The sequence below is a fragment of the Macrosteles quadrilineatus genome, unplaced genomic scaffold (genome assembly GCF_028750875.1).
Source record: "Macrosteles quadrilineatus isolate MER2022 unplaced genomic scaffold, UCM_ALF_1.0 Scaffold_19__1_contigs__length_3004403, whole genome shotgun sequence".
In the NCBI taxonomy this organism is placed as follows: Eukaryota; Metazoa; Arthropoda; class Insecta; order Hemiptera; family Cicadellidae; genus Macrosteles; species Macrosteles quadrilineatus.
The window spans coordinates 1,371,861-1,395,783 of record NW_026542612.1 but is presented as its reverse complement, the minus strand read 5'-3'; the positions used below and the strand labels follow the sequence as shown (position 1 = coordinate 1,395,783).

General features: G+C 36.0%; 2 protein-coding genes across 5 annotated transcripts in view; both read right to left on the bottom strand.

Annotated features, from left to right (window-relative positions):
* LOC129005330 (protein pangolin, isoforms A/H/I/S) overlaps nt 1-23,923 on the bottom strand; it is a 259,998-nt gene that overhangs the window by 121,057 nt on the left and 115,018 nt on the right. The window lies entirely within an intron of this gene.
* On the bottom strand, nt 13,402-17,470 carry LOC129005331 (uncharacterized). The gene is made up of 2 exons (XM_054434195.1): nt 17,296-17,470; nt 13,402-13,738 (listed from the first exon to the last, which is right to left on the bottom strand). Exons 1-2 carry the CDS (start codon nt 17,299-17,301, stop codon nt 13,415-13,417), a joined length of 330 nt encoding a protein of 109 aa, XP_054290170.1. The 5' UTR covers nt 17,302-17,470; the 3' UTR covers nt 13,402-13,414.

The following is a 23,923-nucleotide window of genomic DNA, read 5'->3' as shown; positions in this document are numbered from 1 at the left end:
GAGGATACTGCAAGTAGACTATTCATTTACATGTACCATTGGGTTTGGATACTACAAGTAAACAATCCGTCTACGTGAACCATATGTACTATTGACTTTAGAATCTGTAAATAGGCATTCCATTTATGCGAACCAAATATATCATTGGCATTGGATACTGCAAGTAGACATTTAATTTATGAGAACCAGATGAAACATAGAATACGGTTCCTGCAAGTAGACGATTCATTCACTTAATCCTGACTTATGATTGACTTTGGATATCTCTGCAAATAGGCATTCTATTTAAAATGCAAAAAAATCATTGATATTGAATATGCTGGCTCCGCTCAATATTGCAAGCAGACAACTGCATTGTACACCTAGTTATTTCTGTTTGCGTTCGTAACATTGGTAATGGTGGAAGTAAGGTTTAAGTAAAACAATCTCCTATGACCAAGTGTATTCGTGTTGGATTACATAATGGTGTAATATGTGTGTATTCTACGGTTGTAGCCTAATCACAGTAAGTGATGGTACTTAATTACTATTCCAAACACGCTAGACCGGCGAAATTTCAACCAGCGTTTCTAGAGTAGAAGTCTCATTTTACAATAATGATTGTCCAAGTTTCTTACAACGACAAAAATAACTGAATGTATTTTAATCATACGGTAGTTCATGGTATAAGTAGTTCATATTCAGTAAGCTCCTGGAAAGTATGATCTTACTCCCAGCGTTTCAGTAAGGTCAAATCGTTTATAAATAGACTGTTTATACAGTGTCGAACAAATATATATGCGCATTTATTGACATCCATTGCAGATACTTCCGTAGTGTAACTGCCTGTATCTACTGTAGGCGGTCCAGCTGTGCAGCGGTGCAACGCTTAAGAGGTTTATGTGCCATTGTGATATCCATTAGCGATACACCACCACAGGCTCTTTACTTAACTAATCTGCTGCTGCTCACAGTGCTGAGTCCTTGCGTGGATTATCTCAAGTAGGTAAATGCACGTACCTGTTTGATTGCGGCTAGTGGCTAGTGTAAAATTACGTTAAGACCGTAATACTGACAATAACATGTATTTCCTAAGGTAAATCTAATTTTTTTCCAAAAGTTATTGGAGGTACTGTATTTTATAGCAAGTATTGAATGCAGTTAGACGAAAGGGCCAGGACGCTTTACCTGCTGTTAGTTTAGTAATTGACAACAATGTCTTATAACTACGTAAATGATAAGTCAGTAAATTGCACTGTTTCAACACTGTAAACCTGTGTAAAACCATAGATGAAGTAAAACACTGGGTTAAGGAGAACTGATAATTTAGGGTTATTTTTCAACTCGTTATAGGTAAAGCAAAATAAGTAAAAACAGGTAAAAATTCAAAAAATACTGTGAAAGCAGTAAAATACAGAAGCACAGAATAATTTTTCTCGAACAAAAAGGCCTACACGAAGTATCAAAAAATAAATAATATTTTTGACAATAAACTGTTTTACAAATATATTTGTTTTAATGTGGATAGCGGATATAACATACAAATTATCACAATACAAGGAAGGCCTAACTAAAAATGAAAATACATAAAAATATTAAGTCAACCTCATTTAAATGTGATAGAGGTGAATAGTTGATTGTCGTGGGAGGTGGCCATTAATTTAAGCGTGTTGAGGTGAATATACAAGTATTTGAGTAGAAGCATCGGTCGCAATACCACTAAACCTAAACCACATGCAACAGGTAATTGAAAACTCTGGTGAGCACGCGACGCTCTCTACACATGTACGTGTACATAACATCACGTATTCTTGTGTTATACAGGGTGTCCATAAAAAACGTTTCAGGACTTTGGGAAATGAATCCCCATACTAAAAGGAAGAAAAAAGTTTATGGGAAGGTATGTCCGAAAATGCATATTAACCCAGATATCCGCCATTTTGTTTTTTATACAAAAATATTTTTAACTGTGAAGTTTTTTATCCGATGATTATGAAATTTGGTAAACATGTTAACATACACAAGACCTATAATAGAAAAATTTTTAAAGTTGTTCCGATTGTAAATTTCAAAATGGCGGCCGTTTGAACTTTTATAACTTAAATAACTCAAAAACGGCTAATTCTACGAATAAATGTCAAGAATACTTTTTTTTAGCATTTTTAATTTCCTATCAAACGATACCAAGATCAAAAAGATCGGACAAAAGATAACTGAAATATAAGGTTTTTTGTGTAAAAATAAGGCAAAGTTAGTCGGGGAACCCTTATTTTTTGCCTTGGTATCTTGGTATCGTTTGATAGGAAATTAAAAATGCTAAAAAAAAGTATTCTTGACATTTTTTTGTAGAATTAGCCGTTTTTGAGTTATTTAAGTTATAAAAATTCAAACGGCCACCATTTTGAAATTTACAATCGGAACAACTTTAAAATTTTTTCTATTATAGGTCTTGTGTATGTTAACATGTTTACTAAATTTCATAATCATCGGATAAAAAACTTCACAGTTAAAAATATTTTTGTATAAAAAACAAAATGGCGGATATCTGGGTTAATATGCATTTTCGGACATACCTTCCCATAAACTTTTTTCTTCCTTTTAGTATGGGGATTCATTTCCCAAAGTCCTGAAACGTTTTTTATGGACACCCTGTATACACTAACATGTCCCAGTACCAAATTGAGTCAATGATTAAACACAGTACTGTACTTGAGTCTATTAGCTAACTGTGTACGATTACTACCACTAAAACAGTTGTTTGATGTATAAAATGTCTCCCGAGTCGTGTTGAGTTTGTATGAGCGCACATAAATCTGTGGTATGGGTGATAGATACGATAACAAATGCATAATTATTTATAAACCTTATACAAATCTAATACCAGAATTGTATAGTTTTAGTAACGGATAGGTAAGAGCTAATAATAGTATTAGGGCTACAGAATAACTTCCAAAATAACAGTAGGAAGTGTAAATAGTCATCTGAATCGTATACATGCATGTATCGTTCTCGCAAAAAGGTATACAGTGGCTGTTATAAGGAGCAAGCAGGGGCCGTAATATATCTGCCACAACGTGAAATAATGTGAATAAAATCACTTAGATATAATATGACTAAACAAACTATACATTTTTATTTTTACGATTGTTCACTGTTATTTAGTTTTTCTTAAATGATTTTTGATGTCCAAAGAAATATTTTTTTACAGTTAGTTCTTATAGATAAGTCTTGCGGTCTGTTGTTAGTTAAGGAAGATGTTTATAGATTGTTAAGTAATTTTTGGAGGTTAACATGTTCGCCTCAACAAAGAAGGATTTTTTATTTCGGCCTAATTTCATTTTAAAATACTGTAAAACTCACACTAAAATGCAACATGTAACATGCACAGTTGCTCGGCTAACCGAGAAGAACTTGTAGAAATCAACTTTTTAGTTACGTTAGACTAATATGTAGTGTAAATTTCATGGTAAATACGATATCTGATAGAGATTTTAAACTATTTTTTCATAGTTGTTTTAAAATATTTTAAGTTGCGCAACAAAAAATAGTAAAACTAATTTTATATCTTAGGAAAGAACCTATTGGTACTTTTATAAGGGTTTACAAAGGACAAGAACATTTATATGCGACAGAGGAACGTATATTTAAAATTAGGTAACCATAAAATGTTTGAAGCAGGTGAGATTGCGTCCGATTCCTTCAGATAGTTTTGCCGTAAGTTGTTCTGAGGATGGTTTAACTGGAGAGATACTGTTACATTTTTGTTAGTGAAGTGACAGTGATGCAGTGCGGACTCCACGGCTAGGCTGGACCGAATATTTTAAGATACATTGTAGTACACAGTGGCTTAATTGAATCGATGAAAACGTGCAGTAATTATGTGTCAATATTATCCAGCGGGATATTGTCAGATTACCTGGCCAGACAATTGGGGGGGGTAATTGTTAACGCCCCCAGCCCCCCCCCCCCAACACGCCTCTCTCAGTACTATATGCACACATACGTTATTTTATTATTTTACGGACTAAAGTAATGAAAACCCTCCACGTAATAATTGACAAGTACTAAATACACGTTACTACTGCGCATGTCATTTGTATTTAGCGTGACTTAAATAGAAGTACATAGCATAAAGTTTTAGGAGGTAGATGCGTACCAAAATATTTTGATACTGAGCATTACAAATATTTATTTGGTTTCGGTTTATGTACTTTACTATTTTAACTTATGCTAAATTTTAAGTTTTTTGACCCTCTACAGTACTGATTTCCAACGCCTTTAACCAGACCTTTACTGTACAGTGGTTTTATTGTAACCAATGTACAATATTATGTTGAATTGGAATGAAACAGAGTAGGTAAATAAGTACATATATTTTTATTTCGGCAAATTGTTCCTAATTTATGTTTGATTGTATTGTAATCCTGATGAAAACAGCAGTTTGACTATTCATTTTGTAGCCTCCAGCATTGCCGGATTATAATTAAGGTTACACACTTTCAAACTAAGCAATTCATATTTAGTATAATGACTATGTATAATACCACCATCAGGTACTTTCAAACCAAGCAATTACTTCTTTAGTACAATGACTGCATACATTTCGAGATCATAACACACAAAAAATTAAATATATAAAATAAAAAACAAGAAACGTAATGCGTCAACAAACACGTGTTACACTCTTCGGATTGGCTTCAGAAATGTATATTTTTTTTTATCAGTTTAAATTAATGTGTAAATGTTTTTTATGTATGTGTTGTGTACCCCCACATGAAAAATCTGCAAAGATAATTTCGGATTGGCTTCAGAAATGTATATTTTTTTTTATCAGTTTAAATTAATGTGTAAATGTTTTTTATGTATGTGTTGTGTACCCCCACATGAAAAATCTGCAAAGATAATGTTTCGTGTTTTTTAAGAACCAATGGTGGATTTAAAATCGTGAAATATGTATATATAATTACAAATACAATTTATAATTGCTTGTACTGAACGGATATTACCTTGATTATTTTTCCGTTTTATAATTTTATATATTGTAGTCCTAAAAGTACATGTGCGGTTTTAAATATCATTTGTTTTCTTCAGTTGTTTTTTTACGAATGTGTAAAATGTTTAATGTGTGAAATTTAGAGTAGTAACTACTGTATTAGTTTTTCTTCTAACTTTAAGACTATGCTTAGAACTGTTTTAAATGTAGAATTATATGTAATGTTATACAATGCTATTGAGTATACACGGTAGTCAATGATAGTAGTTTAATTTAAGAATTTTGAAAACATTATTTGAAAGTCAACTTTTTAATATGCAGTAGGCCTATTTTACCACTAGGGCCTAAAGTGACTTTTTACCGAGCCCAAGTCTTACGATCGAGGCGAAGCCGTGGTATGACGAAAGAATAATTTAACTCCAAGCATATAGTTTTGATTACAGTTTGTATTGCTTACGGGATCGTAAACTTAAAGTTTGTTACACACCAGTATAAATATTAACAATGTAAAATCAGCCAATACATCCAAGATGATAAAACAACACATGAACATGAGCGGGTCTATTAACCCGAGAGGCTAATAGAACCACCTGACCGGCGACCGCACTCACTACTCAACTACAGAAACAAAACACAAGGAAACAAATGACAAAAACCAACACAAGCGGGAAACCGCAGAAACCCAACAAGACACGAGTCCAATTAACGATAACATTAACGGAATCAAAGCAAAGATGGCGGCAAACAGCGCGACAGACAATGGCGGAGTAAATCAACGGCTAATTGATTTATGCCCCAATTGTGACGCCAATTTATTATTAATTATTGAGGCGTAATTGGCACGGCGGAGGTGTCATTTACCATCGGGATCTGTTATTACCAGCTACTCTGTTATTGAGTTAATTGTGGCCACTTGCTGCTCGCTGCTGGCCACAAGACAAATACTGTAGTAGCCCTATAATAGTGATACGTCGGCTGTTTACTGCTACACTCCGCTGTGTTGTGTAGCAACTATGCAACTATTCATACATCAGTGGTGACGCACGAGTGTTCTTTGAATGGATTCATGTACTAGTAACCAAGAATGAATATTGTTAAGTGTTATGAAGGCGTTTAGCGTATAACATACAAGTTTTCATGTATGTATCTGAACAACGCCCAAGAGCTCAGTAGGCGTCACTACAGAACAATCCTTTTACGTTGAGTAGTACAGTAGTAGTAAGTAATTGTGCCAGGTGGTATGGTGTACTGTGTAGTGTGTATGGTACTGTCTTCAGTAGGTGACACAGATATATAGATGACCGGTGTGCGAAATGCATTATCCGCGCCTGTCAGACCGGCTCTAGCCACGCTTCAACCTCTATAAGCAATAAAACAATCATCAACCTGGGATACTGAAGTAAACACCCCAACCATATCGCATAAAGTTACAAACTGTAAGACAGAGCCATCGCCGTTGACTACTTGGTATGGCTAACGATATAAGTATTCCAATCTCCCACAGAATGCTGGTTGACGATTAGCGTAGTGGGTTTCTATCGCCAATCAACAATCTGATATACAAGTGTTAGCGCTGAACATTTAAACACCACCTCGACACGAGAACTTCCAACACTGATAAAACGACAACACGTTTGGCATTTCCCGATGCTGCCAAAAACGTTCCCAACTCTAATTTATACTGTTTTGGAATGGTTGGGATCGTATCAGACATTCTGTGACATTCGACATTCAACATTCCGCAGCAGCCGCGACCGCGCATCTGATTACAGAACGATCTTTGGGCCAGTTAGTTTGGTAGCCATAGCTAATGTTGTTTCATGTTTGGCTATTTTGTATCTTGTAGTCAAAATGTTTGATAACTTAATCGCACCGACTTGAATATTTACTATCAAAAGGACAATGAAATATAAACTAAGAAGTGAATATCTATACGATTGCCGGTATTTCTGTGTAACTGAAATAGCAATGGCTCATTCGAGATTGTTAGGTTACATTACATACTGAGCAGAGAGTCAACAAATATAGGCCTACTCTTTCTACGAGTGCTTCACGTATCATGAATTATCGTTCATTTACTAATCAATAATCCGGTGTTTTTATGATGTCACCTTCCCAAGTTTTGATCATTATACCATTTTTGATGGAGTTTAAACAGATTTTTGTTTTAAAATATTTTCATTTGAAATGTATCATTAATTTTGCTTTAATTCTACCATTATATATGTGTTCAAACAGAACTAAGCTATTGTGTGTGTAGTAGCGTTTATTTAAAAAACTTGGCATTCAAGTTTGTTTTCCAGAAAGCTTGCACTGAAGTAGTTTAAGTGACATTGTTAGTTGCAGTTTGTCTCATCACCATGCCATACCGCCGCGACGGTGGGTTTACGAGCGAGGTCCGTGGCCCACGTTCTACGCGATAATGAGGAGACATTCGCACGTTTAGTGAGGCTCTAACTGCATGACAAACCAGTAACCTCTCATTCGTCTGAGCATTCGACAATCTGCATTGAGGACACAATTATCATCAAATAGCTTCACACACTAATCGCTTGGCTTAGTATCTCATATCAAAACATATCACAACCCCGTATCCAATAACAATCCGATTGCCGGAACCGATTACTCGATAACAATCGATAGTGGTCGAGTAGGTGGCGAGGAACGCCCTTTCGTGTCTCCGCGTGGTTTGTACTCTTGTAATTGTGCAGTGGGTGGGGGTTCACGAATGTGTGGGCGCTGTACAAGCTCCTACTGTACGTGGTGACCGATGACCGGTGACCGGTGACCGCAGGACCTTATCACCAGAGTTACGGCGCGGAGGATATGCTAAGGAGCTGCAGAGCACAGAGCGATCGTGCAATGCGGGGGCACACATAAGCAAATGAGTAAAAACTGTTAACATGCATCGTAAGAATAATTGTTGTTATCAAGTAAATAATATCAGGCGGCAGTAACAGAATACTTGCCAATGTCAAGTAAATGAGAAGTCCGGACCAACGTGTCTGTATTTGGGTAACCTGACATGTATATGAAAAACTACAGAGATATTAAGCGTATTGACACTACTAATCATTGAGTATTAGTTGTCATGTTTTGTTTTAAGATTTCAGACGAAATAAGAAGAGAAATGTAACTAAAATTATATTTGAGTAAGAGTTGACGAAATAAAATTGAGTTTTGCGCAATTAATTAACGCAAACACTAAATAATATTAAAACGTACACTCGATTATTATTAAAACAATTGTGAGTTGTAACAGATTGAGTGTTAGTTGTAGCTACTATTGTTAACAATTTGATTGAGCTATCCCTTACCTAACGTATTGAAAAGTTTTTAATAGCATGAAATATTCACGATTCTTTTCATTCAGGATGTACAAAAGGGTATAATTTATTTCGCCTATTCACCCCAAGTTATATCAAACAACAAACGAATAAATACTCGGCTCCTCCTCAAAATTTATTAGAGGAGTTATAACTCGAATGTGCAATCTAGCGGCTAACTGCGAGAATCTCCAGATTTACAACACTACATGTTGGCAGACGTTCAACGTTCAGCGGCGCGGCGCAGCGTCTAGCAGCGGCGACACCTGGGGGGGGGGGGGAGGTGAAGACAACTTTAGTGACATACCTAGAGTCTGGTGTTACATATTCCAAAATCGTATAGCATAAATAAATTCATTATAAAAGGACTTGCGAAGGAGGGGTTTTAACCCTGAGTACTACGCAATGTAACTTTGACAGAGCTAAACTTTGCAAAACTGAATTAAATGTTTTATTCGTCTTGCATAACACCTGACACGCAGAGTATTTTTTTTTTTTTTTTTTTAATTAATCATAAACTTGCAAACAATCATGCACACATCGCCTAGCTTTAAATTAAAAGATAAAATCCAGTCATGTTTAACTACGGTGTTTAACTAAATGTTTTTTCTTTGTAGTTATTTTGTATATTATATTTCTGTATATATTAGGTTAGTTTAGTTTTAGTTTGGCTTGAGTAAGTTTGAAAAACATTTATATGAAACTCGCTCTCAAATAAAGGCTTTTTATTTATTATTATTTATTTATTTACGGTAATAATCACAATTAAGTAAGTAAAATTTATGGCCATTGGGTAGCCTATGTAAAATCGGGCAATGTAAATACTCTAGGTTTGGCTACCACGGCATTTGCGCTATTTTAGAAGGCAAACTACTTAGTACAGTACTGTATAAGGTGAAAAGTAAGTAAAATACTGTATTCCCTATATGGGAAATTCCATATAAAACAAAAGAACATTCCACAATTTTTTTTGTCTCTACGCTATTCATATTTTTGCTAATTTTGTGTAAGGGACAATCCAAGCCCTGATCTTTCTAGTAGCACAATGAAAATAATATCTTGAATGTTTACAACACATGATGGCCGCAAACCTTGCACTCAGCCGCAATTAATAAAAGGCGATCCATTGAAGGGCTTTGTGTAGACAGACTTTGGCGCTGTTTAAAAATCCACAAGACTTGACAGAGAGACTAGCTAATGTCCTGTACAGTCAAGGCTATTGCCTACATACAGTATGCATGACGTCACTCACAGTGCGTCTTGAGCGTTACACGTCACGCATCACGCACCAATATTAATGTAAAATACTACGTTTTAAAGTTCAAGTTATTTGTTACTACCGTATAACTTTAAGTTAGTTTCAGTTAGTCTTAAACAAGAATAACGTAGGGAATAATAATGGTCAACAGTTTGTGAGTCTTGATACACAAATATGATTTATTATTAAAATAGCTTATAGAGTTGCATATTCATTAGTAATATCAGGAAAACATTGCTTTACAGAGTTTCTTACATATTTGGTTTGGATCATGTTTCTTATTCAACTGAATAATTAATTGGTTTTTAAGCAATCCAAATACACCGACAATTCAGTTTATACATTATGTAAGTAGACTGCTACTCTCCTAACATGCATTGCTAAGAACAAAAGTAAATTACGTGCTCAAAGAACTTTTAAGCATAGCTATAAATTTCGCATATTTAACATTGAATTATTTTTACTCTTCTTATATATCTTTTTTTTAGATTTAACTTAATGCAATCATTAGGTTTAGGTCGGTGTATCAATTAATTCTTCTGTACTCTCATTAAACTCTTATTATATCAGAATACAGTCACTTATGAGATTTTTGAGATTTATGATTAATGAAGTACAATTTACAGCATACAATGATGTTTTTTAAGCAATGACAAATAAAGTAATCACTTAGAGAATATAAGAAAAAAAAATACTAGTGGTCTACTAATAAATTCCAAACGATTGCATTTCAAATACAGAAGTCCAAAAACGTAAACAAACTATCGTGTTGCTTAGACAAAGGCCTAGTATATACGTACCTCACTAAGGTTGTTTTAAAAATCTTTACAAAACCAGAAAACACACACCTTTAAAAAATACAAGTACTAGAGAGAAGACAATGGCAGGTAATAGGTGATTAGGTGATTGGTTGACACGGTTCCCTACTGAGGCAGTATCAAAGATGCAGACGAGGGTGCATAAGTCAAGACACGGGCTGAGTGCTTAGTCTTGTAAACACAACCAGAGGAACATGCACATTAGCCCAACAGAGACAATATAAACTATTTCACTGTCAAAAGATATATTAGGAATAATATCCTGGAACTGGGAAATATGTTTCCAGAGTGAAGGATTATTGTTCAGTAAACTAATTGGCACTATCACTAGCAAACGTGGACGAATACAAACAAATCAATGTATGAAACTCGTTTCAACATAATTATAATGCCTTAAATGAAGCTATAAGAACGTAATTATTTTTATAACAACTTTGAAGATGTTTACCCCATACACTAGCTTTGAACTATCTTTAAAAGTCCTATTATTTCTAGGATCGGAAAAGAGAAACAGTCCAGGTTTGAATCTCTATAATAACTCGAAACGGTTCAACAATAGAATTGCTCCAGTGACTAGTGACCAAAGACCAGTAGAATGAATGGTGTCGGAGTTATCAGACGGCTTCCTGTCGAGCATTCCTGCCTATCTGGCGAGTGGCGACTGATAACAATACCGAGAAATCCGTACATCACAGCTACAGACAGTGTGGAGTGTGGAGTGTGGGCCGACCGCCAGCTTGTACCTGCTGATGCAGCGTCTAGGAGCTGTTTGTAACACTCAATCCCCTTCAATTAGACGGTATAAAACACGCATAGTCTTCCACAGCAAGTCGACTACTATTGTTTGGCTCATGTGATCATTCCATTCATATCCATGAAACTTATCATTAGTACCAACCTTTAGAAATTACTAGACATTCCATTTTCATAAGTTTTTTTCCGGCTTTAGAATAAAAAAGGAACATAGATCAATTGAGCGATATATTGGATGTCTACTTCAATATTCAAACTGGCACGGCTCAAATATGTGAAATATTGTTGATTTATATTGCGTGATAATAGAGGCCAAATCTTCATGCATAGTCTTCAATCCTAATTTAGATCAATGTAGAAGGACAATCCAACTCATGACTTACAACTTTCCCTACAAGAAGAGTAGGTACAGAGAAAGAGATATGAGCAGTCATCCTTCTCTTCAGCGATTCCCGTCGCCAGTGGTCTGATCCTTTAAATGAACAAGACTTGAAAGAAATTGAGGAAGATAATAATTGGCGTGGAAAATATTGGCACTGAATAAGAGGGAGTTGAATGGGACAGCAACCCTTGGATCAAATTATCCGAGGGCGACAGACTCGGGGCATATCCAAATAAAAGATTTTTTGCGAATTATAAGATCCCTCTCGGATCCGATGCTGTTTTGACGTTTCTTCAAAGCCCCGACTATGGGGGAGGTTTTGGTAGTTTCCAACATTTTTTCACCCCTATTCCTGGTCTTTGAGAGGCTGCTCACTCGAATTATCCCGTTGATCCCATGAAACCCTCGAGGGTCGAATTAAAATTACACCTTTAACACAATATTTTGACCTAACCAATCTTGTCACATTAAACTTCCCGGCGTCACTTTACACTACACCTGAGCAACACCACTACTACTACACAGTAGTAAACGATAACCTCGACATTAACTAAAATTGTATAGACGAGTATTTGGATTTTATAGTTATCAATGTGTCATGATCAGATGCGACCGTTTACTGAAAATTCTGCTTTCAAACAAAGCTTGCATCATATCATAGATTTAACTTACCTTCAGCGATAATTTTCAAGAACTATATACATTACATTTCAGGAGGGAGGATATTCCTCTTTCTCATGTAAAAAGTAAATGTTGAGTCGACGTTGTTCCACACAAAACGCTTAAACTAATAGAATTCTGAATGCGGAATACTGTATTCGAACGGTTTCTATGATAAGATAATTTAAAAAGTTGTATATTTTTGTCAATATAATTTATATTTCATATAATTTATATTGAAATATACTAGCTGTCAGTCCTAAATATCTGCACAGATCTAAAAGCGTTTACAATTAGAAAGTTAACTTTAACAAGGACTAAACCAACTGATTTTATATCACGAAACCTGTTAATTTTTAATACCAAAACACACAATTTAAACTCTTTGACAAAATGATGGATTTTTAATTAAAAACTTATGCTTAAGCGGAGATACGCGTAATTGAAACAAAGACAAACAAAAGCTAAATTAAAACTATCACTAACAACACTACTAATTAATAACTAAATGAAGCTTGGCAATGATTTAAAATAGCGAAAAATAATTACAAATCATTAAAATTGTGTTTGACATTAAACAGAGTGATAAAAAATCGCATGACAAGCCAAAGCGAGCTCTCTGTCGTGCGACTAATTGACAACGCTGAAACTATTGAAGTAAACAAACATAAAGGATAGACATTTTTAAATCGGAATAGCAATTTTTGTAAACCACCTTCAAAAGCAAACGAAATCATTAAAACTATTTATGAGTAGATAGGGTTGCCTGATTTTTTCTCCGGCGAATAAAAGTGACAGCGATGTTGGGAATGAGTATACGAGTGTGGGCAGGGGACGATTTGTCCTCGAGCGAGCGACGACGACTTGTGCAGGTTAAAACTGTATGTTAGTTTGTGTAGACTGTAGGCACTAAGCACTGTATATATAAGAAGTGTGTAAGTATTGGTTAGCAGACAAGTAGAGGTTACAGCAGAGCTGTAATTACCAGCCCGCTGTTGCGAGTATAAGTGCGAGGTGAATGTCATGGCTGGCTGTACAAGTGATTGCAGTAGAAAGTGAATTCACTTTCAATTCGGCGCACTAGGTCATGAATGCAACTCAGCGCAACCTGTCTGACCTAGAGAGCTGACACTAAGTTAAGTAACGCTTGCGTAAAATACACATGTCTACATCTACATATAGTACTTAAGACTAAAAAAGGACTGAATAAACTAAATACGTATTCAGTGAGCAAATATCAAACATTTATTGTTTCCAAATTTTTATATTCGGAGAGTTCCCGCTCATCCCCAAGTATTGAACCCGATATGCCTTGCTCTCAGCGATTTCCTTCAGTTCATCTGAACTCAACGCCTCGCTGAACCGCTTCGGTAAGAATATACAGAAGTCGGCACTCTTTTCTGGCACATGGATGTCTAGGACGATGGACGCTCCGTATTTGGTGTTTACTGCCCTCCCTGCCACAATGGAGTAGCCCTCTTTGTTAGTAAGCGCCGAAACGTCGATCTTAGGGAGGTATGGTCCTTTCTCCAGGGTGTTGAGTTTTGCTGCTAGGGCCATGATTATGATCTATAAAAAAAATATCCTGTTTTAAAAGTCGTACTAATAGTATGCCATATTATAGGCCGAGTACTGATATAATGAAAATTTATCGAGTTAACTAGCTTAGCATTAATAGACAATGCATAAACAACTGGAGCACTACAGCATAAATAGTACAATTGAAGATTGCTGCGTGAAACAAGTATGTCACAGCATATAACGCAAGGTGTAATATCATAGAAATATTAGCGCAACGGAGGGCAACTAGATACATATAAAACGTTTAACAGCTTAGTAATAACAGCTAAATGTATAGAAAACCCGTTGCACTTATAATATACAAATATAACAAGTAAGGTTTGCAGATTGTAACAAGTATATCGCTGCATATATCGATTAGTAGAGCGTAATACCATACACATAGCAGTCTATCGTAGCGCAACTATATACATATTACAAATAGCTCTAAATAGCTAAATGTGTAGCAAAACTGTTACACTACAACATATGGATATATTGTAATCAATGTTATCTTGTATCATGTGTCAGGAATACCGTTTCATATAACAAGTAGTAGAAATATTAGTCAGTATAACATGTAGGCAGTACCAAGACAGTATAGCAAACGCAGCAGTGTAGAGAAAAACACATATTGGGACAGACAAAGGGGGGAAACCTTGAGTAAGTGGAGGGTATGAGAGTAATGCATCATTATGCATTAACGCAAAACAAATATCAGCACAGCAACAAATAAGAATATACAACTAGCACTCTTAGAAAATACAATTATGGAGCTATAGTAGTAGTAGAAAAGTGTAAGCTAAATAAGCATATACAAACTAAAAGATCATACAAGTAAGATTATTCTCACAGTTAATGCATAAGCACACGAGACATACCTGTTCGGTTGCGTGCAGAGAACTGTGCAGCCATGTACGCTTATGCCGCTTATAAGCAATCCTGGCTCCCCACAATCACTGACCTCACACAAACTGTATAAAAGCAGCCCATTGGCACTGCAAAGTTGTATTCGACTCCAGCTTGCATTGTGAGTAACTCGTGCACCTCGGTCAGTTTGTGCGTCCGGGGCAGTACGTGCATCAGTCGAAGTCGTCTACGCTTGTGTGATGCCAGAACATCTTCTCCATAGTTGTAAGTACAAACATATCGTAGTTTGCAATATAGTTGCTAGGATTTTAAAAAGACCATAAGATTTAAGCTTTTCCTATAACTCCTTGCTCTCCTTACCATAAGAGCAACGTTAAATAGCTAGACTCAAAACTTACAAAATTATTTACAATTATTTAATGTCAAATCTGAGTGTTGTAAAACGTGGTAATGCTCGTTAAATTAGAAATCTGAAGTGAAGTATGTAGCTAGAATATTAAATGATGTCTAAAAATCTGTTTGATTAGAAATACGTTGATCTTTAAAAACCAATTATATATTCAATAAATAAATATGACTAAATAAACTTCTAATAATACGATTAATATAGATTAATTATACAATCTCTGGCTATCGCATGATTATATGTTGAATATACACTTAATCAATACTATATACAATTTGAAATATTCTTCACTCTCAAATCAATACAAACATTCTATTTCAAATGTCACCAAGAACTAGTTTGTGTAAAAAGAAATAAATAATCCGCTAGTGTGTGTTTGCATTTAATATTGTTCTTAATGGACAAATCATGACGCTAGCCAAGGGTTAAGGGTTCTTCCTTGTTCAAATAACTAGCTATTAAATATAAAGTACCCTAGTGACTAGGGATGTAGCTACATAAATAAAAGTCAATAAATATTTCTTTTAACTATATATCTATTAAAATATATATGTTCACTGTTTAGTCTTTATTACTTAATAAATGATTTTTAACCTATATACCCTATAGAAAAAATTAAGAACACTTCTATACTACAATGTTTTGAAAGAAAACGTACTAAAAAAAAAAACGAATTAATATCTATCAGAAAGAAAAATCATTAGGTATTATGAACTTAGCAAGTATGTAGGATTATTTTAGAAAAACTTGCATATACGCATTTTTTGTCATAAGTTAAGCTAGCAAAATTCGAAAAATAAATAAATAAATCATGCTTAGAAATGAGTGTAGATTTTGTCTTTAGAGCTGTAGCTTAGTATATGCATAGATTAAGCAACTTTAAAGCTCGTTCTTTGTGTCTAACTCTTGAGTGCTGTCCCTGTTTGCTAGTGCAGACACAACCATCTCTCTACCATGTGTAATTCTATGATTTCCGCATTATTGTTAGGCTAGATAACTAGTGAATGCATTATTGGCTATGAAAAAATCACTTTATTCGCATTAACAAAGTTTAAAATTATTAAATTGGCAAGAAAAAAAATTGTAAAGAAAAACACGAATGCTTAAAACTAAACTTTGTAACTTAAGTTTTGTTCGGTATTTCGATATTGTTAATATAAATTTTGTGTGATTATATTTTAAGCTTATATCACAAACGTTTTAAATATAACATATTGACACTAATCAAGTATGGATGATGAATAAAGATATTTTGATTTTGATTTGACGATCTATGCAGTGGATAGAACTAACTAGCTTCAGTTGTTATATAATGATGAAAAATCTACTTAGGAAGGAGTATGCTTTATTTTTGGTATTGACGAAACTACTATATATGACAACTGACACTTTATTTTTACATTCACAGCGCTAGAAGTGAGCAGTCATTCCCCACGTGCCGTCTTGCAAAGTTCCACTTAGATGTTGAGCAGTCTAGCTGTGAAAACTTCTACAACAATGTAAGTAGAAAGCCCTGTCAGTTTTATATCTTCTTGGTACTACGTTTAGTAAACTATTATTTGAGAGCTTACAACTTAATATAGTCGAATGTAAAGAGCCCCTTAATACCTCATATTGTCCTAGCAAAAACTACACTAAACCATGCAGCTATATAAGCAAATTTTCATTGTTGCAAGAAATCCACACAACTAAAGACAAAATGCGTGTAATATGAGCTTAAAGAATCTGAATTGTAAAATCTCATGCTGAACATGATAACATAGGCAATAAAACTTAAATTAAAATAATAAAATAGGTAAGTGCTAAAAATTAATGTATTTTTTCTAAAACTTAACGTAACAATCTCAAACCAAATATAATAGAACTATAGCAGACCATGAGCAATGTACTTAATGTTTGAAATTAATGTTTTAGATGTATCTACAATGTGCCATCTGTCGAGAAGCCTACTTCCTTAGTGCATCCGCAAGGAGCCGTCACCAGCAAATGTGTTTGGCGTTGAACGACTACTTCACATCAGCAGTAGCGAGCAACAATGACAACAGACGAGAGACACACGAGGCAGCAATTCAGACACCTCCACAGCAAATTAAAGCAGTACCCAGTGGCAGTGGCTTGAAAAGAAAACTACCACCTCCAAAGGTGACTAAGCGTCCTGTGACTAGTGTATTGCCAAGTCCATCATCACATACAAGTTCAACAACAAGGCTGACGTGGTATTTAAAAAAAGGTCTTCAATCGGCCAAAGACTATGTCATAGAAAATAATGAAAACCTCTACAAGGACCTACCGCCATTTATTGAAGCTGCTAACGAAGTGGTGCTCGATATACTACAAGATGAGCTGCGTGTCACCAAATCCCTCAAGTACAACGTCGTACTGGAGGCCGTCTACTGCCATCCTGAAGGACATTGCGAACTTATGAACTTCAAGACCACGTCGAGGCTTATACACAGCGCCTGTGATGAGCTACAAGAGCTGCTGAAGAAGGACGCCAGCAAACTGCTTCGTGAGGAGTCTGAAGCGCAGGCGAAAGGCAGTGGATGGACTTTGCATGAGGTAAAGAGCCTCACACTTAGACTAAGCAAATTTTCATATGCATTGCCTGCTGGAAGTGGCTATCTGCCACTGCCCCCAAAAATTGCTAAAAGGAAATGCATTTTAAATGTAAAAAACAGCAATGATTGTTGTTTCATGTATTGTATATTAGCCAAAAGTCTACCTAATATACGTTATGACTCAGTGCTTACTGAGCATAGCTTTAGGGAGTGTGAAACACATTACAACTTTGATGGTATTTCATTTCCAACGCCCATTTCACAAATGAAAAAATTTGAAAAACAAAACATCAACACTAGCGTAAACATCTTCGAACTGGACGAAAATGCCCATATTACACCACTCAGGATAGTTGATGAGCAGCAAGACCATTTTGATCTCCTTCTCGTTAGAAATGATGAAGGAGAGGCTCATTTTACGTTAATATTGAATTTCACAAAGCTTATGCAGCCACAAATTACAAAAGGCAGCAACAAAATTACAATCTGTAAAAGGTGTAGCACCTTTAAAGAAAACAGGCGCTGTGTTCCGACACCTCAGCACTGGTTGAGTGAACATTTAATGCTCTGTGGAAAATCAAAACCAAGTGAAGTGATTTTGCCGGAGCAGCATAAAAGCAAACTTAGATTTGTTAGCTACGAGATGCAAATTGAAGTACCAATTGTAGTCACAGCTGACTTCGAATCAACACTATATCCAGTTCCCTCGACAGACAATGCCTATCAACGGCACGAGGCGAACTCGTTTGCTTATATCGTAGCAAGTAACCTTCCCAAAGAGCTGTTAGAGGAAGCTGAGATAAACACCTCACCCTACATACACAGATCGGAATCGGCTGCAAAAGAATTCCTTTTACAAATGCAGGAGCTAGCTGTAAAAGTGGAAAAGCTGTACACTAAAAATGTGAGTATGATTGCATTAAATGATGAACAACAGAAACAGCATGATGAAGCGACAAACTGCGAGCTGTGTGAAATAGCATTTGATGAGACATTGGTTCAGTCAAGGAAATGCCGGGACCACGACCATATAACAGGTCAGTTTCGTTATACCTTGTGCTCGTTGTGTAACACCCGCTGTCAACTTCCAAACTTCATACCAATATACTTTCACAACCTTTCTTCATACGACGAAGCATTCATTATTAAGAACTTGGCAGTATTACCCAACAGCGAAATAAAAGTGATCCCTAGTAATTCAGAAAGATTCATCAGTATATCGATAAAGATTGGGAGGATGTGGCTTAGGTTTTTGGATTCATTTCGCCTAATGGCGGACAGCCTTGCGAATCTCGCTTCGTATCTCACACCGACGGAACTCGTAGAGTCGTCCAAACTTGTGCCAGAACAGCATGTGGAGTTGATTCAAAGAAAAGGGATTTATCCCTATGATTATGTAAAAGACTTTGCTGTATTCAGTGAGGAAGCACTGCCACCACGTGAAAGCTTTTACAATGCCCTCAATGACTCGGAAGTTACGGATGCAGAATATCAACATGCCCAACACACTTGGAATACAATGAAAATGAAAAATTTTGGACAATACCATGATTTTTATCTGTTATTGGATGTTTGTCTTTTAATGGACATAATTCAATGCTTTCGCAAAAACTGTGTAGCCACCTATAACATTGACTGTTGTCATTCATTTACAGCGCCAGGTCTAGCATGGCAGAGTATGCTACGTATGACTGGTGTAACTTTGGAATTGTTGACGAACTATGACCATTTCTTAATGTTTGAAAGTGCGATTAGAGGCGGTTTGGTACAATGCTGCCACCGCTATGAAAAAGCCAACAACCCACTTTTAGAGAACAGCGAAGACTATGATCCAAACAAAGAAACCAAATATATGTTGTATTTGGACTGCATAAACTTGTATGGAAGCCAAATGAAAAAACACCTTCCAACTGGAAATTTTGAGTTTGTAAATGATGTTGATGATCTTAATTGGTCAAACTTACCTGAAGATTCGCCGTATGGACTTTTACTAGAATGTGATGTCACAGTGCCAGAGCACTTGCACGATCTAATGAACGACTTCCCCATTCTACCAGAACAAAAAGATGTGGATAATCAGGGAAAACTACTTGCTACGCTTGAAGATAAAAAACACTATATCGCTCACTATACAGTGTTCCAGCAGGCAGTCAAATTAGGCTTGAAAATTACAAAAGTTCACAGAGCGTTGCGATTCTCCCAGTCGCCGTGGATGGAAAAGTTCATCGACAAAAACACCACGTTAAGAGCTGAATCTACGAATGAGTTTTCCAAAAATTTCTACAAGTTTATGAATAATAGCGTGTTTGGAAAGACGTTAGAAAACGTGCGCAATCGTGTAGATATTAGAATAGTAACTTCTGATGAAGCGTTCCAGAAGCTGTCACGTCAAGCAAGATTTGTTGACAGAAGCATTATCGCTGATGGTGTGATCGCGGTACATTTAAGAAGACAAAAGGTAGTATTAAACAAGCCAGTCTATGTTGGTTCAGTAGTTCTCGACAAAGCAAAAGTTCATATGAACTGGTTTCATTATATGGTTATGAAGAAAAAACTAGCTCCGCCAGACTTTGAAGTGTATGTTAACTATTCTGATACTGATTCTCTATTATATACCATAATTACCAAGTTAAACCTAAATAATGAATTGAAGGAAAGATTGGGAGATGTACTGGATAGGTCATGCTATCCCAAGGAGCATGAGCTGTGGCTGGAAGGAGCGATTCCTCAAATAGGCACATTTAAGGATGAATGCAAAGGAAGACAGCTATTTGAGTACGTAGGATTGCGTTGTAAAATGTACTGCTACAGGTTCAACTCCAGCCAACAGACAACGGCAAAGAAAAAGTGTAAGGGAATAAGCAAACGCTATGTCGAAAACAAAATTTCATTTGATCACTACAAGAAGGCACTGTTTGAAGATAAACAGTACAGAGCGACATTTAACCAGATAAGAAGCAAGACATTTCAACTCACCTCTAGAACAGTTGATAAACTCTCTCTGTCAGCCAATGATAACAAACGCATAGTGTTGCAGGACAAAATTAGAACTTTGGCGTATGGGCATTATCGAGCTCGTCAAAATGACGATGGAGGATCGTCAGAATATGATTCTAGTCAGTCTTAGCTCGATGGTTGATCAGCACTTCTTAGGAGTAGTCAGAATGTTGTATTCATTGAGTATGGATGCCGTTGCCCGTACTATTCCATATGAAAAAGAATACGAAAGAATCGAGGATATCGAAATGTTTTCGATACTCCCTTCCCTCATGCACACAGAGTTGAGAAGCTCTATTAAACGGACTTGGATAAAAACTACAACAGTCAACAGAGATTTAATAAAAAGTTATGAGTTTAGAGATATCGACTTTATGCAAATTGATAGTTATCAGTTTGTCATGCTCATGAACCATCCTCTGGAGGAACCAGAGTTTTGGAGTCGAAATTACTATGGTAATAATTGTCATATAAATGTGGACTACTATGAAACAATACAAACAGAACGTCCTATGAAGTATTGTCGAGGCTGCTTTTTTAACCTTTTTACACTAAAAGACGATAATGATATTGACTATCAAAGTTATTGGCACGAAAAGGGGTTGGCATTTGTACATGTTGTACAGCATTTTGAAGTTAACTCTAACAGGCTAATTGATGCAGTGGTTAAACAAGAAAATAACTGGTGTGACTACTGTGTATTTCGACCATTGTTTACATTTCTAAACTACTTTGACTGTAGAGACAATAACAACATGTTACATGATAGTGATGAAGACAGCCCCGCATCTCCAGTGACAATGTTTAACCGTACAGAACTTTATGATCCGTATAGAGAGTGACATACGCTAGTCCAGCATATTTGAACAATGAGGCTGTTGGTCAAGTTTTGTTTTTTTAACCATACAATTTCACGTTTACTGTGTTTGTTTTTTGCGTTTCTGTTTATATATTATGTTTTATTGTAAACCCTAGCTAATGTAAAATAATTTGATGAACTCATGCCTTTTTGTTGTCTATACTCTATAAGAGTTGTTTATCTACTTGAGAACTGAATTCTAGTAGTATATAGCTAAAATATAACTTAATAACATGATATAACAAAGTAAGATAATGCTTAGCATTATGATATTTAACACATGTATATTATTGTGCACATTTCATGAATATTTTGTAATGTACTAACAACCTTTTTCTACCTGTATTTGTTTTACTATTACATGTTTACTAATCTTAACACATTTATGTAACGCTAGAGTTGTATATAATAAACACATCTAAAATGTTTATGGTTACCTGTTATGTTGGTGTTATCTATATAGCATTTATCTTTCAAATAAACTTATGTTAAACTTGACTACTTTGTTTGTTGCTAAACCCATTATTTAAAAGTTTTCCAAACACCCTCTGAAAAATTACTTTAAAAAGTATTATTGCTATGGATGCTAAGAAAAGTAAAGTCAATCCTCTACTGTGTTGTTGCTAGCTTAGCTGAAGGAAAGGGTAAACAAATAAAGAAAATCAAAGTTTGTAATACAAATATATTACCATAAGATACATTGAATACAGCAATTTTCTCTTTACCATTTTGACAAGTATTTTAAGTTCTCCATCACAGCTTCGGTAATGTTTGCTGCACAAAAGCGGCGTACCTCACTGTCTATCCACGGCATCATTGATGTCCTGAGTGCAGTCCGTTCATACCAAAAATCTTGAGTCTCTGCAGGCAACCTCCTTTCATTCAAGTCAGAAAGTAAACGTGGCAAATCACTTGTAATGTGTCGAACGAGTTGTTTATCCAAAGTCATTGAAGTCAAGTCATTTGTAGTGTTTGAAGAAAGCAAGGCCATTACCTTATAGTGTTTGGTAAAATATCGTGTGTAACGAGAGATCAGAAACTGCACAGTTGGGTTTATTTCAAGTAGGATATTAAAGTAGCTTTCAAGGGATGGGAACAAGCGTTTTAAAGAAATCCATCCATCATTTTGTAGAACCACTCTGGGAGTCTGTCGAATAATATCAGATTCACTAGAAGCTCTCGAAAGCGTAACAGAATTCAAATTGTGATTAACTGGCTTATTTCTCAGACGATAGTTACAAAATGATACTAATCCATTTGGTCTGGGTTCCAATATGACTGTATGTAGATAGAATGGATTGAATGGAGTTTCATTGGAGTAAAAGTTGTTGACAGAGTGGTGAACTGTAGAGCTTTGCAGACTTAAAAGATCTTCAAATGTCAATTCAATTGAGGTTTCATTATTCACTAAACAAATAGAAGGAGAAAAGTCTTTAATAGAATCAAGACCAACAACCGCATGAGCCTGGCTTGCAACTTTGTAAATCTGTCTGAGTAAAAGACGTGGTTCCCATGAGTTAGACTGCTGGTTAGAACGCACAGCTGCTTTGTGTGAACTATGAGAGTGACTCACCACAGATGTTGTCATCACAGGTGTTGAAGTAGACGTCGAAGAAGAACACACGTATGACACTGGAGGTGAAGTCGATAGTGTGGTCGGCGACGTAGATAGCTTAAGTGCTGATGTATTTGATAATAGTTGTTGCGAACGTTGAGGTGGTGGTGGTGGTGGCGGCGGCGGTGGTGGCAGTTGTGATGACAGTGATGGCAAAATCGAGGCATGAAGTTTTTCTTGATGACCTTTCTGACGAAAAACCTGGCTCGACCTGGCGCGTGTGCCAGATTTTGCCGAATTGGAGTGGGCTGGTATTTTCTGTTGTACGATTGACGGCTGTTCCGGTCGATACTCTTCCACTTCCTTTGAATCGTAATCCTCATCCTCTTCCACTGCATTACCATTTTCACTGCAAACTGTTGAACACTCGCGGGTATAGTAATTCGCTTGGATCGCACTTGCACCTGCTGTTGTGTGTACAGAATCAGATACGTCTTGTAGAGTCTCACCAGTTAGAGATGCAAGAAGCTGGTCAATGTCCATAGTATTTACATCGGAGTATATTACGTTATGCACTGGGGGTATAGGGGGAGCTTTAGTACGTTTGCGTTTCACTCGCGATAGATCTTTACGTGGAACTGGTGCCGACCGCTTCACTGACGCGTTCATACTGACTGAACCAGCAAACCAGTTCTAGGTTTTATATGCAGTGTATTTGCAGGTCTGGACAGGTCTTAGTACGATCATTGACCTTACGAGGCGGATGCTGAGCGCCAAGGACAAATCCATTGAACCTCTTGGATCTCTTTCTTTTTTGCGATTACATAACGTTGTTGTATAAAGAAGGCTTTGACAACAAGTCTAGACAGGTTTCCATTTATTTATACATGCTAGAAATTTTAAGAGATAGATAATCCTGTTGTCGTAAGTAATGCAGTGAGCTTTCTAT